The 18,046-nt window shown below is 52.1% G+C and overlaps 1 protein-coding gene across 1 annotated transcript in view; it reads right to left on the bottom strand.

Moving 5' to 3' along the window:
- FHOD3 (formin homology 2 domain containing 3) overlaps window positions 1-18,046 on the bottom strand; it is a 521,276-nt gene that overhangs the window by 33,724 nt on the left and 469,506 nt on the right. Inside the window, 4 exon segments of the mRNA XM_004703087.3 lie at window positions 1,450-1,640; window positions 5,878-6,039; window positions 6,701-6,820; window positions 8,423-8,605. Coding sequence (XP_004703144.3) covers window positions 1,450-1,640; window positions 5,878-6,039; window positions 6,701-6,820; window positions 8,423-8,605 — 656 coding nt within the window.

Here is an 18,046-nt window from a genome sequence, read left to right as displayed (position 1 = left end):
CCCTCCATCAATGTCACTACACGCCTGCAGGGCACGCTGGCCACTCCTGTCCTCTCTGTCAGGGACCCGGATCAGACAGGAACACGTCCTTTAAGGATGGCCAGCTTACCAGGGAGGCCAGAGCCAACATGGTGCGGCACTCTATGTTTCGTGTCAGACGCTCCGTGTGGCCAAACACGAGAGCTTCCCGTGACTCATCCCGTGACGCGAGGGTGGAAAGCCGTGTGTATTTCAGCAGCGGTGGCTCTTGCTTCTCAAGGTGGCGTTTGAGTGCACCGCACACAGCATGAAGGGCCAGGCCCACTGCCCCGCCTCCCCTTTTCAGCCACACTGAGAACGGCGTGGGCTTGACTCCAGGATCAGCATAGACACCCCCCACCCCCTCACAATCAGCTCTTACGCAGAGGGCAGCAATGAGGGCTAGATGCTGGGATAGTTAGGGGCATTGGCAGTTGAACCACCAAATCCCCAAAGGCCTGATTAAAGTGACGTTGTCAACCTGGAGGGAAGATTCTGTTGTGTTTTATTTTTTTAGTGCTGGTCGTGGCCAATGTTTTTAAAAACAGCTCCCTTTCCAGGCCCAAATCAAGAGCCAGGAAGGATAATCACCGAATAGCAGGAGCTAGAAGAGGGCTTGTGCGTTAGAGGAGACGACCCGGTTTTTGACAGTCCTATATTGGTTTGAGGAGGGCAACAAGGGGAGAGATGGGGGTGGGGTGGGGTGGGGAGGAAGGAGGGGAAAAGGTCGGAGTGGAGAGGAGGTACAGAGAGAGGAAATGGGGAGGGGAGAAGTGGGGAGAGGGAGGGAGGAAGGGGGGGGGGAGGAAGGAGGGAGGGAAGAGAGACACAAAATGAGCCAAAGGCAGACCTGAAGAAGGATGAGTGATGTGTTTACAGCACCAGGGCTGGGGAGTGGCCGGGAGGGGCTGGGCATCCCAGGGAGGACTCCACGTGGGCAGTGACAGGGGGGCTTGCTCCTGGTCTGCCAGCAGTGGCACCTGCTCTAGGAGGTGCGGGCCTGCAGGTCTGCATGACCCTCACATCTGGTCACCTATTGGCAGGACCCAGCACTGAGACCCCCCAAAGGCCAAGGTGAAGGTCCAGCTGCCGTCCTGTGATGGGGCACAGGCAGAGCAGGTGCTGGCACCCAGGAGGGAATGCCCTGATCACGTGGGTTGTCCAAGCAAATGGTCTCTCATGTCCCAGCTTCAAGATTCCATGGTGTTGTGCTGTGCTGTGTGTGTGTGTGTGTGTGAGAGAGAGAGACAGAAAGAGAAATAAATGGACTCAAGCCATTGAGTAGTGTGTATCTGTAAAACATCCGTACCAACAGGCATTTGCTAGCTCCCTAGAGTCTGTAGTCAGCTCCACCTCCACCTCCTAGTTCACAGACCACTTTCAACAAGCCATTGTACTGACGTCTCCCGTACACTTCCCCCACCCTCCTACCTGTTAATTATTCGTCTGTGGACAATTTTCAGGATGATAATTCGCTCAGCACAGTCTTTCAGGAACTCCGACATCCGCTGTTTGAGCACGGGCTTCATTTCGTGTTTCGCAATGGCCTTGAGGTGATCCCAGGAGGCTTTGCATCTCCGCTCCATCTGACACAGATTATCCTGCAGCTGGTCAAAGTCAACCTGAAAATCAGAGGGAGGAACGCTGCAAACGTGCCGAAACCACCAGACGCCGACCTGAACGGGGCACCGGGGCGCCTCCGGGAACAGCCGGGATCCACACCAAATGCACATCTTGGACGCCGAGCACACTGGCCGGCTAACCATCCCTCACGCGTGTAACGGCCATTATCTTGACAGCAAATTACGGAGGGGCAAAACTGTTCTCCCATGAGAGCCAAGGCAGGATCCACCTTTGGGGGGCCAGATCAGGGAAAGCGTTTGTAGGAACATCTTGGCGAACTGAAAATTCAAACGTGACGACCATGGAGCCAAGCACAGCCTGCACTCGGGCGAAGTCCCATAAAACGTTACAGAGCACTGGTGCTCTTCAAAGATGGTATTCCACGTGGCGCTGGAGGTCCACGCTCACTCCCACAGGGCCGCGTCAGGCCAGATCAGCCGCGGGGCAGCCAGCTTCTTGGGATGAGCACTTTCATTCCGTGCAACAAACGATTCACCCACTCACTCATTCACTCGTCCGCCTCCCCCCCCCCAGAGGCTGGTGCGCTCCTGCTAACGCCTTAGCACACAGAGGTAGATGCCACATGACACCCGCATCCTGCCCTCAAGGAGCAGCTCACTGTGCAGATGTACAGACAGACAGAGCTTCGCCAAGCACCCAAGGATGGAGAGAACCCACCAGGCCTGTGTGTGCCCCAGCATGTGCGTGTATATGTGTGAGCTTACCCAGGTGTGCACACCTGGACTTGTCTCAGTGGTGTGTGTCTCAGTCAGATGTGTCTTGGTATGTGTACATGTCTACACATAGGTGTGTATGTGCACACCTTTGTGGGTATGTCTCTTTGTACATCTGTGCACGTTTGAGCGTATGTAGGAGCCTATCTCTGTATACACATGTGCATGTATGTGTGTATCTGTGTGCACACAGGTTATGTGTGTGTCTCTGTGGGTGGGTGCGTCTTCCTGTATGTGGGGGGATATGTATGGGGGTGGGGTGTGTCAGCAGGTGACTGTCATTGGTGTGTGGGTATGTGTGTGTGCATGTCTCTGGGGGTATTTGTGTGTCTATACATGTGCTTGAGTGTGTGCACACATGTGAGTGCATGGTTTTGCCAGTAGAGAAAGCCATGTTTGCAAGGCACAGCTGAGACACTGGTTTCAGAGACCACAAACAGCTGGAGGTGACTGAGTTCCCCAGGGACAAGGCTTTTGCAACATAAGAGACCTTCTAGACTACAGGTTATGTGGGTCCCAAGTGAATGTCTCATGAACAAAATCCTGGAGAAAGCCTGTCTCCTGGAGGGAGCTGTGGATCCGGGAAAAGAGACGAGAAGGGGAGGCGGGGAGGGAAAGGGAAATACTCAGGCAGACAGGTGAGCTGACAGGAGGGATGGAGGTGCCTATGGAGGGACAAATGGTGGGAGGGTAAGGACTGGCCAAACCCAAGTCAGAAGGAGGGGAGGAGTGGAGACCCTGGTTGCTTCAAAACGCTCTTGATGGCAGTTAAGAGAGCAGGGTCCAGAGGCAAGTGTCCCTGAGGGGACTTGCTGGAGTGACCTCCCACCTCCAGCAGGGTAACAGGGAGGACCAAGTGAACAGAACGTGTGTCAGGGACTGTGGCCTGCTGCTGAGCACGGGCCAAGACACGAGTGTCCAGAGATGTCTTGAGAAGGTAAAGCCCTGGGATTCACAAGATTTTGCCAGAAGCCCTGAGCATTTAGGGTCCTACAATACAATGGAGCCGGTTTGGTCTTCTTGTTTAGGGTAAAGGAACTACAAAGACCAAAAAGAAGGACTGAAGCCTGCCAGCGCCGGGCAGGAAGAGGCCCCGGACACACTGGATGGACAGCTGGCTTCTACAACGGCGAGGTGGCCTTTGAGACACAGGAGGCAGAGCCGAGTCTCGTCGTCATTGGCAGAACTCTCTCTGCCGTCTGTTCTTCGGCACTGCCCTTTCCCAAACACAAGTGAGGGGCTTTGTGCCTATAAGCAGTGGTGCCTGGGCAGCGGTGTGGGAAGCGCAGAGCGGGAGCACAGCCATGATGGGGAGAGGGCTTCTGGCCAGGAGCAAGCCCGCCGTGAGCCCTCACATGGCCACCGTGGAGGGACACAAGCACATGGCTCATGGGAGCCAGGTGGGGAGCCTGTCACTGAGACGTGGTTCACTGAGTTGTTGCTTGAGAGTTGGGCTCACTGATGCAACTGGAGGCCTAGCAGCCCCCGTCAGCTGGTCGCCCAGCCAGGCCGGTGCATCCCAGCACCAGGCTTGCCCTTAGACACCCCTGAGGAGGTAGGAGCTCATGGGGTGTGGCAAGGCAGCAAGTGGAGCACCCCTTGCTGGGGAGAGTCAGGCTTTTTGCCTCGGCTAGGAGACTACAGTCATGTCTGTGAAAGACCCCAGAACGACAGGACAGCAGCAAAACCAAGCCCCTTGCCCCTGGGTAAGCCCCGGTCCCTGCTGCAGCACCGTCGAACTGCCACAGGGTTTCCGAAGCTGGCATCTCTGTGGAAGCAGACTGCCACAGCCCTTCCAGGCAGTGCCTGGCGGGTTTAAACTGCTCAACTGCCCCTGAGCAGCTAGGTGCTGCACAGGGCTCCTAAGATAGCCTTACCGAACCAAGCTCTCTGCCATGGAGTGGATTCCACTTAGCACAGTCTACAGAATGGAGTAGAACTGCCCCTGTGGGTTTCTGAGGCTGTTAATCTTTGTAGGAGCAGAAAGCCTCGTCTTTCTCCTGAGGAATGGTTGGTAGCAGCCCGACGTGAAACCCACGAGGTGCCTGTTAAATGCAGAGGGCTGTGTGTCTCGGGTGCCGTTTGTTAGAATTCTGGCCTGTAGAGTGGCTGCCCATGCTTCTTCCTCCCTCATGGTCAGGCCACAAGCAGGATGCTCTGTGGGTGCTCCTGGCAGCTGCCAAGCCCATGGCTTTGGAGGCAGGGGAAGGAGGCTTCCAGGCCTCTCTCGAAGGCGGCGTGGGAAGGAGGGCTTTGTGTAGGGCACTTAGTGGAGCTCCTGTCTCTCCATGCTTCCCCTCCTCTGCCTACCACGCACGCCCCAGGACTAACGGACGGTCTGCCATTAACTCCTGCTCTGCAGTTCACCTGGTGTTTTCTCCACATTGGCCTGGCTCCTGTGCCCCACACGAGCTCTCCCAGCTGCCTTTCCCAGTCCCCCCCAGAACCTTCACGTCTCCTTGTGCTAGTACGCTTGCGTTCCTCTGGGGGGTGTTCAGCCTCAGAGAGTCTCCTGCAGCACAGGCCATGGGGGTTCCCACAACTGCAATGGCCTGTTTTCTAATACACCCTAAGACCACACAGACATGAACTATGTACTAAACTTACAAACCTGCGTCGATACACTATCCAGCCTTGTTTCTTCAGCACCAGATCTGCACCCATCTGGGGGGTGCACAGAACGTGGAAATGCTCCACTTCTAGGCTCCATAGCTGACAGGAGTCTTGGGAAGAGCAAAATGCAACCTCACATTTTTGACTCCCTAAAGGCAGCCCCAGAAGTAGTGAATGCCATGAGGGTAGGGAGAAGGTAGGGGGAGAAAGGGGGAACAGATGGCAATGATCAACACATAAACCCCCCCAGGGGGACAAATAACTGAAATGTGGGTGAGGGGAGACTGAACGGATAGTGTAAGATAAGAAAATAATATATAATTTTCAAGGGGTTACAAGGGTGGGGGGGTGGGGGAAGGAGAGGAAAAAATGAGGAGCTGATACCTCAAGCAGAAAGAAAATGCTTTGAAAACGATGATGGCAATGTATGTACAAGTGTGCTTGATACCAGTGAGGTATGGATTGTCAGACCTGTAAGAGCCCCCAATAATTTTTAAAAATTATTTGAGTTACAGTCCCAGAAACCCACAGGGGCAGTCCTACCCTGTCCTCTAGGATTACTACGAGTTGGAATTGATTCCAGGACTGTGTGTGAGAGCAAGGTGTGGCATGTAGTCATGGGGAGAATCCATCCTGGTGAGCAACACTGCCCACTAGCGGACAGGGGAGTCATGACTGGGATGGCGGGCTGCCTTACATATCTCAGTAGGAAAGAATCTGATGGAGAAGCAGAGAGAGGGAAAAGATACCTTACAAGTTCTTCAGACACGGCACGCAACAAATCATATTCACAAGCTTGCTGGAGCAGGGATGCAGGCAGCATTTGGTGCTTGGCTTCACAGAGCAAGGGTTGCACAGAGAGGACTGTTGGAGTTCTAGCAAGACGTACCTTGGCTGACCTGGTGATGGCCCCGATCTCCGAGTACAGATCAGAGCTGTCTGGGAAATTTTCCACCACCATGGTGCAAACGTGGTGGAGAAGCGATTGCTTGTGCACCGTGTCTTTGACTTCTGGAACCTTCTCGAGGTAGCTTAACTCAAACGCTTTGGCCTGTGGCATAAACATACAAAAAAAAAAAAAAAAGACAGGGAACACACATCTCATGCAGGCTCTTAAGAAAATCACACATTTCGGTTTTCTGAGACCGAAGCTTCTCAGGCCACAGAGCCCCTTCTTCTGAACTGATCACAAGTGGATGGGCCTACGACCCTTTTAATCCAGCCACTTCCCGGGACCCAAACCAAACGAACAGGGGCAGTTCTGGCTCATAGGACCACCTGAGACTCTACCTTAAGTCAGGATGCTCTGGGTATCTGCACTTCCTTCTCCCTGGTCCTATTGTCTCCCTAATTCCTAGCCAAGTCACTCGGACCAATTAACATGTTTCATTTAATTATCAGAATGTGGATCACACACATTTAATCGATAAGACTGGGGGGGGGGACCTCAACAAAGCACATAAAATATTATCCTTAATGTCAAATTTGAGAGTAGTCAAGCTGTGTAAGAAACAGTATGCTCATTTTGGGATGTTTACTTCCATGCATCAAGATGTAGTTCAAATAAGTAGGCCTGGCTATGTTACGGCCAACATTCCCTCAATATTTGGGGAGGATGATGCCAAAGTTGCTCACTTGTGCGTTGGTGGACCAGAGGCTTACCCCGAGGAGGGCCCCGAGAGTCAAGAGGCTAAGGAATGTGAAAGACTTACATTGGTTCCGTTCAGAAAGTTCCCAATGGCTAACAGAGTGGACAGGATGAAGCCCAAGGTCTGATTGTTCTCCAGCTGGTCTATTCCTTCCTTCAGGTCCAAAAGCGGTTCCGCCACTTCCTTTCAGTTATTGAAAAACAAAGATGATGATAATGAAGAGTGTTTTTTGTTTTTTACTTTGTTCTTTTAAACTTTAGCCCGAGGTGATAAGGAAGGCAGTTCTGAGCACAGGGCCATCTCTTGGGATGGGCGTGGGCTCTCAGGTGTGGAGAGGTGCTGGAAGGTGGCGCGGGCAGTTGATGTCATCATCCATGGCTCTCCATTGGAAACCAGGAGTCTCGGGGGGCAGCTGTTGCTAACAGGAGACTGTGCCGGTGTCACCAGCGCTGTCTTCCCTCATTCCTGCTGGTCTTTCAACCCAGACAAGACCTTTCGGTCACGCCCTCCCCAGTCTCTATCCTGACCAGGGCTGAAGTACAGGGTTCTTTCTTCATTTGCTCTTTTAGCGTTGCTATCTTCCTCTCTGCCCCTGTGGGAAACGGTGGTCCCCTTGTCCCTGGGCCACTCTAGGTCCCATAACCTCCCCTCTAGTCACCTGGAGACTGGCTGTCTCTTAGAGCGGGAGGCCACTGTCTTCCTCACTGCCATTCTTTCTGACACCCAGTCTGCTCTGTAGCTTCATGGTCTCATCACCCCCTCCTTCCCTGTAGCCTCCCATGTCCTTACGGTGGGCCTCCCCTGGTCGCAACCCCAAAGCCAGGAGGTTCCGCGTTGTTCTTTCCAGCCGAGCTTCAGCCTGGCTGGCTCTGCCAATTCCCAGAAGAGCTTGACCCACTTGTCCATTTCCTCCCTGATGCGACCTCATTTTGTTAGAGAAAGTCCCCTCAATGTGCGGACTGGTTGTGGTCAAGGCACACGAGTCACCTTGGCAGTCTTAGATCCTACCCCTGCTTAGCCCCCAAATTGATGAAAATACCACAGTCCCCCATGAGGTCCCCAAACCCACTGCCCTCTCTGTGGCCCTGGGCAAAGTACTTGCTACCTCCTTTGCAGGAAGCTGGAGACCATGCAGCCTCTTCGTCCATCTGCACTTTTAAATCCGCCTTCTCTAGACACTTCCCCTCCGTGAAGCTCCCACCTAGTTCCAGTTCCTCTCTCCCTGTGCATCAACCACGAGTTCTTCTGCTCAATCTGCAAAGGACGACCCTGCTTCCTCCCACTTCCTGCACCAGATGGGCCCCCTCCTTCTACCTTCCACAAGGGCTCCTTCCGCCTTTTCTCAGGTCTGCACCTCGGGCAACTTGTCTCACCTCCGCTTTCTAATGAGCACAGGCTCAGGAAGGTACCGAGTGACCTGTGAATTGCCACCGCCAGTCACAGCTTGGGTAATGACGGCCAGAGTGAAGGGTGATGTGATGGTTGATTGTGCCATGACAAGGGCATGTTTTATATTACGCTTTCTGTAGTTTCCAAGTTTCTCTAAGGAGCATTCAGAGGGGGGAGAAGACATTGTAATCAGCCCTGCCGTGCTGAGGCTGGTGCAGATAGAGACGTTAGCATATTTCAGATACTTCCCGCCAGCAGGTCACGGAACATGGATACACCTGAGTCACACGCTACGATGCACCCGTCAAGCCCTGCCCCAGACACGGCCGGCACCACCCAAAACACCGAGCAGGTTTTCCTCAGCAAAGAGGCTGCGGCCGTGGCCGCTCGGCTTACCTTCTCGGTAGTTTCATAGTCCATTTTGAAGGCCCAGAGGTGGAGCCGTGCCGACAGCTCGCTGATGGAGGAGAGCGTGAGGAGGAACTGCTCGGCGCTGCCCAGGGGCACCTCTGGGTTGGCCAGCTGGGCTTCCTGGATCTTCTGCTTCTCTTCGTCAGTGGGAATCATGGTTAGAATTTTCTGGAAGAAGAGGAAAGCATCGACTACTTTCTCTTTGTGGTGGACTCTACGTGCCTTCCACATTTTCAAATTGTTATGTTCCAATCAGGTAGCTGACAATAGACTGTCCACATGTTTTATCACATGTGGATAGTATATCGTTCTAAGATAATACATTTTTAGAGAAAGAACACCCTCATGTGTTAGGGTGGGCTGTTCAGAGAAACAGAATCAGTAACAGTCATATATAGCTCTCTCAAAGAATGTTCTAGCAAGAAGTAATTTTATATCCAGAAGGCAGCTCAGCCCAACTCAAGTGCACGGCCCGATGGTGGCCAGGGCCTTCTTCTGGGTCACAACTGCAGGCCGGCGAGGCCGAGAGGTGACTCGGGAAGCAGGGAGGTGACAGGCTGGCGCGGGCAGGGTTGCATGGATCCAAGTTGGTGGAGACATGGCAGGGGGCCGACAGCAACACAGGTCAGTGGCCCAGATGGGGCCACCCCTGAAGGCAGCCACAGAATCCCAGCAAGGAGGAAGGTGAAGGGCAAGAGAGAGAAGCAGCTCCCAGTATCTCTGATAAAAAAGGCCACCCTCCCAAGGCGGTGTCCTCAGGCTGTGACCCGAATGGCAATTCAGACTGTACCCTACACAGGTTCTAGTTGACATAAAATCTAACTGCCGTAAGAGAGGGCATTCCTAAGTGGCACCAAACATTTTCTTCTCTCTCCTCCCATCTGCGAAACACCAAAGTACTTACCCAATATTTTGAGGGGACTTGTACAAGAAAGATGTCTCGGCAAGAAAGAAGAATTATACACGGGAAATAGGTGGAAAGAATAAGACAGGACATTTGGGACAAGAAGGAAATAATATCAAGAATATACGTTTCTAGCATTTCTCGTGGATTTATTTGATAGCTTAGAGAAATGAATCCTTCTTAAGATGAACCTTTGTACAGGGCATATATGATAATACAATTATTTTAATGTTGTTTAAATGCTTATTAACCTTAAGCCTGACTGCAGAAAAAGTGATGATATTTATATAAAGAATAATGCTACTAACTGAAGTGTATATATTTTTACTTATATTTTATTCCAGCCAAGATCAACTATGGAAGGGCCAACCCAAACCAAACCCACCATGACGGAGGGGACTCCAACTCAGTGACCTACAGAACACGGCAGAACTGCTCCTGCGGGTTCCTGACACTGTAACTCTTTACAGGAGCAGACAGCCTCCTCTTGCTCCTGTGGGGTGACTGGTGGGTTTGAACCACCGACCCTGCGGTCAGCAGCTCGGCATGTAACCACTGCAACACTAGAGTTCCTTTTCTGAAAAACAAAGGAGTCGAAAAGCCATCCGAATGGTGATGGGCCTTAAAGGTTTAGATTTCTTATTGACTGCGTTCTCGAGGAAGGTCAAGATTCAGGGGGGCTGTCTTTCTGTTTTCTGACTTTGCCTTTTGTATCTTCACAACAAGGCACCCTTGGGGTACGCGGTTAAGCGCTCACCTGCTAACAGAAACAGTGCCGTTTCGTCTAGAGAGGAAGGCTTGTCAGTCTGCTCTCATGGAGATGACAGACCGCCTAGGGACCCCAGAGGAGGGGGAGTGCTACTCTGTCACACGGTTGCTTTGTGTGATGGTTAGATTTTGTCACCTCGCACCTGCGTGGAGGCAGGGGTACAGTTTAATCGGTCAATCAGGCCATAGCCTAAGGAGGTCTCCTTGGGTTTTGGCCTTTTTATAAAAGGTGCTGTAGAGAACTTCCCTCTCCTTTGCCCCTCTTCACCCTCCTGCTTGCCCAGACTCTGTGTCTGGCTCAGGGGGCGGCCCTTGCACCCTGTCATGTTCAGCTCCCGGCCAAGCTTGGATCCATGTGACTGCGCCAATCGGCTGGGATCTCCCCGCTTCCCACTCAACCTTCCTCTGCTTCACGGACCTGCACTTTTGTGAGTCTGGAGGGGGCTCTGGCTGCTATCTGATCCCCGGACTTGAACTGGACTGGGTGGGGTCACTTCCTTGATATAACTTTCTCTCACGATATAAAGATATTTCTCATACATGGATGCGTGTACCTAGTTTTGGGCTTCTCTAGAAATCCCAGCCTAACACACTATGACCCCTAATCAACTCAACATCACTCCACAGCCAGCACCACCACAGCACAGAAATACACCTTGCACCTTGATTTTTAAATTAACGTCAACTCGCTACTTCTACGTGGCTTTGGGGACCACAATGCGATGGGCAAGCATCTGAGCCGAGTGGGAGGGAGTTGGCACACGCCACCCAGTCTCTTCCCCTGAATGCCACTGGTCTGTGTGTGTGCTGCTGCGATTTGAGGGTTCTGGAAAGAAAATGATGGCAGGTAGCTTGGGGAAGAAGCTAGCACTGAAAGTACCACCCAACTGACTGTTCCAAGCCTGGGCCTTTTCCCTCCGTTATTCCCCAGCCTGGGTCCCAGGCAGCCGACCATCTGGAAGAGAACAACAGGAGCAGGGAGCAAGGGCTTCAGGAAAAGCTCCTCGTGGTGCCTCTAGGAGTGGGTAAGGGGTCTCTGGGCACCAGCAGTGATAACGGCAGCGGCTGGCAGGCGCCTAAATCTCTGAGGACAAGGAGCCTTCCTCTCTACTTGGAGATAACTGTGGGGCTAAGAAGAGGAGGTCAACCCTCACTGTGCCTTTCGCCATGCGCCTCTTGGGCTTGGCACCAGAGACGTGGGCCTCGTCAACAGAGAGTGCGTGGCAAAGTGGGGGAAGCAGGTGTCTCGGCTCTCTGACAGAGGACCAGCAAGGGAAATCCCACGGAACCAGAAAGCAACCAGAGGCCATGGAGAAAGAAGCGCTTTCAAAGCAAATGTATCGAGTTCTTTAAAAACTCCCGGGCTCACTCCTTCACTCTGCATGTGGGAATTTTACCCTGCAGAGTGAAATGAGGGGGAAGTGACTACCCACTTTGAAACCAGAGCTGAGGCTGTAACCATCGCTCACCAAAGGTCAGAGCCGGTGACACGAACCCCAATCGGAAAGGGGACACTTCCCAAATATTGTGAGACCAGAATTACTTTAAGACAAAAACTAGGCAAATAAAATGACAGGCCACTATTTCTAATAAAGCTGGATTAAAAATCAATCTTAGTGTATATTAAGATTTAGAATGTGTTGCTGTGGTTTGGAGAGCACTATACGAAGACAGAATCATCTCCCAAAGGGGATTTGTTATGGGAATGCAAGATTGGACCAACATATTATAAAAATCAATGTGATCTGCCCGATGAACAGCCTCAACAAGAAAAACACAATCATTTCAATTGCTATCGAAGAAAGAACGTTTGCCAAAATTCAATATCCATTCATGATCTAAACTTTCAACGACCCAGCAACAGGCAAAGCTAAAATAACCTTTTTCTTTCTTTCTTAAAATCATTTTATTGGGGGCTTTTACAGCTCTTATAACAAACACCCCCCCACAATGCTTTCCTGCTGTGATGGTGACCAGGCCAGTGTGTCCATTGTCACCAATCTTATGCAACACCATACTGGAAATCCTAACCGGGATAAATGAGTGACAGATACAGGTGGAAACAGAACATAGAAAACTGTCCTCATTTATAGTTAACACGATTACCTACAAAGCTATAAGAATTTTTCTTATAATTTTCTACATGTATAGAAGTATAAGGAAATCTCTTAACTGCTCACAGGTAGGTGTTCACAGGTAGCCTGTTCACCAGAAACCAGTGATCTAGAACTTTGATGAAGACCTGCATTCTGTGCCTCGGTCAGAGGCAGGTGGAAGGGGAGGCCTGAGACACCTGCCTTTGAACTTTCTCTCCATTGTGGCCCCAAATGTGGAGTTGACAAGGCGGCATTTCAACCTCAGGGGAGACGACAGCTACCAACAACCACGGTGAGCCGTGCTCTCCACTCGCTGGCTCATGCCCTACGGGTGCATGGCATTGTCCACGGGGGAGAGGAAACAACCACCAAACAATTCGATCAAGACACTTGCTGCTGTGAAAATGGGCAGGATGGAGCCCTACTGCTCTGCAAAATAACAACTGAAATCTGTGTTTTATTTTGAATTCTTTAAAGCTGATTGTTTTTGTGCTCACACGCACACACACAAACACACACATGCACACACACGTGTTGGCTTCTCCTTCAGAAGGCATTTCCCTGCCACGGTTTTTATGGCTCCATCCCTTTAAAGAACGTGGTCAAACATCCTGACTGTTGTTCTTCACGTCTCTAATTGGAACCGTTTGCTCCCTGTGCAAGAGTTACCAGGGAGTCACCTGCCAGTTTGTGTTCTTGTCACCCTCACCGGGAGCAGAAATCACCAGAAGGCCATGCAACGACAGGTTGAAGCCACCTTCAGTTAGCGGATGGCCCTTTTGTCCCCTGAGCAGATATGAGGAGCTGCTTGTCTACCATGTCAGATTGATTCGGATATTTAAGATCACCATTTGGTTTCAGAGGAAGGAAAAGATCAAACAAGGCCCACGGGTAAGGACCTCGGTATTTTGGGCTTTCTCTCAGACAGCATTCCTTCCAGCACTGTTCTCAGGGTGTCTGTGCTTCACAGGAAAGTATCAAACTTGCTGTCACTGAGTTGATTCTGACCGCTGGCAACCTTGTAAGAAAGGATTGAACTTCCCTGTAGGTTCCCGAGACTGTAACTCTTTATGGGAGCAGTAAGCCTCATCTTTCTCCAGGGCGTTCCTGAGGAAAGTGCGGTTGTCTCCAAAAGCTACAGTAGGCTGTGTCCCCCTCACACACTTGAAGATAGGGCACAATGAGCACTGTTTTGCTCTACCAATTTGGACAGAATCTTGACACGAGGATTTTGGTGATGTGAGAAAGTTGCTGAAGTTCTTTCTCCAACACCTCGTATGTACACAACTTTCCTATTCTTTGGTTTCTTCTCTCCCTCTTCCGCTCATGATGACTCAGCAGTACTGGATCAATGAGGCAGACAGAGCTGGAGGATGAACTAGGGGCTCATCCTGGCTTCTTAACACCAGTTCCACAGTTCATGGGGCTCCAGTCAGAAACGTGAAAATAGTGTGGCTAAGCCACTCAAATATTGGGGTATTTGGATTCCCTGGTGTGATCATTAGGTTTTATGTCAATGTGAGTGCACCAGGACTCTCCCATGATATGATCTAACACAGTGTGGTCAACTCCAGAATGGGATCTTTTTTGAGGCAGATATCCAGTTGTAGGGAGAATAAACTTCCTTAATTTGGTCCCAGCCTTGATACAATTGAAGGAGTTATTATGCATGGTACAGCTAATGCTTAGTATAAAGTGATAGCTAGCTGTCAAATTGTATGTGGAAGCTAGCTGTTCCTGCGGCAGGATGGATCCTGAACAGGTTCACCGACTTCCTGTTATATTGCCTGCTGATTCCAGAAGCCATCAGCTAAGGACTGACCTTGAATTCACTTGGACGATCTCGGATTCATTCAGCTTGGTATCCAACAGCTTGAGGTCTTCCTGCTTCATCTTCCTGCTTCTTGTGTGTCAGCCTCTGCAGCTCCAGGAGTCAGGAGAAGCCTCCAGCTGACATCTGACCCAGACTGGAATCAGACCGGACTGACCCACTTCTCAATCATGTGAGCCACTTCTTGGTAGAAATCTCTTTCTATATCCACATACATGCAAAGGTCACTGCTGCTGCTTCCCCAGAGAACCCACCCTCACATACCAAACTGAGGCACATTCAATGGCATTTGGGACCATTCCGTTGTGCCACCCTAAGAGGAGACAATGACACTGTCTGAATTAAAAAGTGAGACAGACAGGGGGCACTTTCCGGCCTTCCGTTTGTGATGGCTTGATGACATTTTCTTGGGAAAATATCACTAATGCTACTGAGAGGATGCTACGCCCCCTCTCCCCAGCATTTGTCTAAAGTTTAAGGCACTTATGAAAAAAATGACTTCCTTCATGAAGTTAGTTAATGACTCCGTCTGGTAGTCATGACAAACCCTGAATGTCTACACCACTGGGTTGCTAAGCAGAGCCACAGGATGTCATTTGGTGCATCCTAATTACATTTAGGTACAATGAGCCTTCAAATGGGATCAAGTTATAGTACCTCTATCCACGAAGCAGACAGTTTGGCACAAAGCCCTTTGGGCACAAACTGGAAATTTTATTAGCAAAGAACGGCAAGCATGCAATGTCCATCTTTTCCCATCCTGATTTAGCCTGTGGGCGACTGGTCCAGGGAAATGACTCTGGGAAGTGACCTCAAGAAGCAGGCAGTGGGGGCTCAGTAAGAGAGTGCTTCCCTTTCCGTGCAGAAGACCTGGAAGGCTCCATTTCTGGCCAATGCGCCTCACGGGGAGCCACTACCCACCGTCCATGGAGGTTTGTGTGCTGCTACTGTGTGGAGCATTTGGCTGTTATACACCGGGACCGAGGTTCAAACCCACCAGCGACCCCTAGGGAGAAAGATGAGGTGGTCTGCTGCCCTAGAGATCTGCAGTCTTGGCAGCCCTCTCTGGGGTGGCTAGGAGTCAGCATCCCCTTGATGGTCGTGGGTCTGGTTGATGATGTTGCACTTGTTTGTATAGAGCTTCCAGACTGAGGTGAAGTAAGAAGAGAGGCTGGGTGAGCCCGTGGTCTGATCTGCAGCTGCTCTTGTGGGTGACACAGATGGCAATGCTGCTTTGTTCCACCGTGGTCATCATGAGGTAGAGGCCAACTTGATGGCGCTAACACCCCAAACAGCACTGACCTTGAGCACAGGGCTCTCTGAGATCAGAGCGGCGATAAATAGCAGGTGGGAGCACATGCATCCTGGGTCCCTCCTTTCTAAGACAGGTGGTTCACCGGCAGCTCCTCAGCCATAACTGACAGGAACTGAGGCTGAGACCCATTCCCAGCCCCCACCCAGGGCAGCTTTTTGCTTGGTGGTTCTCAACTCCCGTGGTTTTGTCCACAGGGGACCTTGGATAGCGTCTGGAGGTATTTGCAGTGTTGTCCCAGCCTGGGTGGTGCACTCTGCATCTTACACAGCTTGTCCCTCACAAGAACCCGTCCAGCCCCACACAACAAGAAAGCCGAAGTGGTGAAGCCCTGCTTGAAATGACAATATAAGAATGGCATCACTCTCTGGGGCGCTGTGAGCAAACACAAAATTAAGGAGTGCTCATAACACCATACAACCTCAATCGAGGTTTACCGGGGTCCCTGTGTGGTGCAAACAGCCAACACATTTGGCTCGTCACTCCAAGGATGGAGGTTGGTGTCCACGCGGAGGTGCCTCCGAGGAAAAGTCCCAGTGATGTCCTGCTGAAAGAGGAGTCGTTGCACACCCTAGGGAGCAGTGGTCTGCTCTGGCCCACACGGGGCTGCCATAAGTTGGTTGCCATCAATGCTGCAGTGACTGTGTGTTTTGACGGGTCGGCCAGCGTTTCAGGGGCTGTGTCTTCTCCCTTCCACCCATCGGCTACCCCCAGGAGAAGCCAGGCAGTGAAGTGATCTGCCTTGCCTCATTCAGCTTCTCCCTCACCTTCTAGATTCCCTTTCTTCTCTTTGACACATGAACCAGGGCCCAAAGAGCCCACCCTGGGCCAGCCAACCCCAAGGCCTACGGCCCCAGGCTCACACGAATGCTGGGGTTTTCTTGTGATACAGGGAACCTAACTGCAAGATCTCTATCGGGTTTTGATGGGGATCTGTGGGCAGCCCCTACCTGTTCCCTGGTCCCCCATAAGGAACCTCAGAACTTAGGGCACAGTGTTGCACCTCCACCCACTCTGTCTTTAGCACGGTGATCATCATTCCCTGCGGGCTCACAGGGGCTTCGCAGGAAATCAGCTAGAGAAGAGAAAGCCATAATAAGGTTCACTCCAAAACTCAAGGAAAGCATCGTTTTGAAACGTGGGTCCCCACCTGGTGGGGGGAGAGACCACAAAGGCGGAGAATGCCTCTCTCCTCCAGGGCTTTCAGGCTCTCCTGCAAAAGGAAACGCGTCCCCTTTCCCTGCCTTCGAGCTGGCTCTGAGAGCTCTCTGGGTGGGAACCTGCCACGTGTGCGATCACTCGATGACTGAAGGCATGGCAGTGGGATGGGATGGGATGGGATGGCCGGGCTGTGTTGTTCTTAGTTGACAGACACGGTAGATCATGGCTCTTCTCCTCCCTGCTTGGCTGGGTATCCCAGAGTGGGAGTGCCCACCCTGCTGCCTGGTCTGTGCCTTCCTGCTGCCTGGCAGTGTGCCCCGAGGCCCTTCCCTGTCAGCCTGCTGTCACCTGGTTCCCTTCTCTGTAGTCCCCCTCCCTTGCCCCCACTCTGCCACATGCCTTTATTCTCCAATTGCTCACCTGGGCGTGTGGCCCTGCCTGGCCCGAGTTCAGAGTTGCAGGTCAATTTCCTCTCCAGCCAGGAGGAAAAGGCATGCTCTTTCTTGTACCTGCTCCTGGTGAGCAGTGCACATGCGTGTGTTTGTGTGTGTGTGCACGCCCAGGTGTCCACATGCAAAGATGCTCCAGCTTCCAGGAAAAGTTTTTCCCAAGGAGGAGGGCGGGTAGGGTGGCGGCTAATCTTTCAAAGTTTGAAGCACATTAGCTGGCTGGGTACACCTCCATCGACATCCCCCTGCCCACAGAGTCGGGGAGGGGGGGCATCTGGTGCTGAAGCCAGATTTCCTCTTGCCCTCCCTCTCTCAGAAGCCCTTCCTTCTCCCTGCAAGCAGCTTCCTTGCCTCCTCGCACCCTGGAGTCTTTCTAATCCAAGTGTGTATGAATGCACCCCAACTAAGGAGGGGTATAAAGGGGGCTCCTTCCCAAGGATGGAGCGGAGGTTACCCCACATAAGAAAGCAGTGTCCCAAGTTGCCTGCTCGGGTGTGGTGTCCCTGGGAATACACTGCCCTCCTGTGGGAATGCAGGCTGGGCCATGGGGCCCCTCTCCCTGCCCACTGCCAAGCCAGGCGATTTAGCCTGCCACAAAGCAGTGCGTGCTCAGAAAGGATGGCCTGGCAGAAGCACATGGAACTGTGTCACACAAAGTGAGCTGTGTGGCTCCAGCCGGGCCACTAAGCTGGCAGGTGACAACCAAGTCACCCGGCCTCTCCACTCCATGTCTCACCTTCAGACCAACAAATACTAAAGACTCTGCTGTCTCAGCCTCTCCAGCTGCTCTCTCTCCACCAGGGCCAACGGCTGTTGCTGCCTGGGTGTGTGCAGCTTGGGGTACCGCTCTTGAAATACACCTTCCTTGGGCATGCGCACAATCGCCGTTGGACCCTGTTTGTGGAACAGAGCTGGTGGGGAAGAAGATGCGTACCAGCCCCCCACCCCTGCTGGCGACATCATCTTCCTCTTGTTTTAGACCAGAGTCTAATGGCAGAGTGTGGAAAGCCAGAGGCTGGCGCGTGAACCAGCAGGGCAGAGGGCGAGGTGGACGGAGGGTGAGAATGAGGGTCCGGCATTCACAAGGC

The sequence above is a fragment of the Echinops telfairi genome, unplaced genomic scaffold (assembly GCF_000313985.2).
Source record: "Echinops telfairi isolate 266 unplaced genomic scaffold, ASM31398v2 ScPeMD7_7400;HRSCAF=8409, whole genome shotgun sequence".
Classification (NCBI taxonomy): Eukaryota; Metazoa; Chordata; class Mammalia; order Afrosoricida; family Tenrecidae; genus Echinops; species Echinops telfairi.
This window is presented reverse-complemented; position numbering and strand designations above follow the sequence as displayed.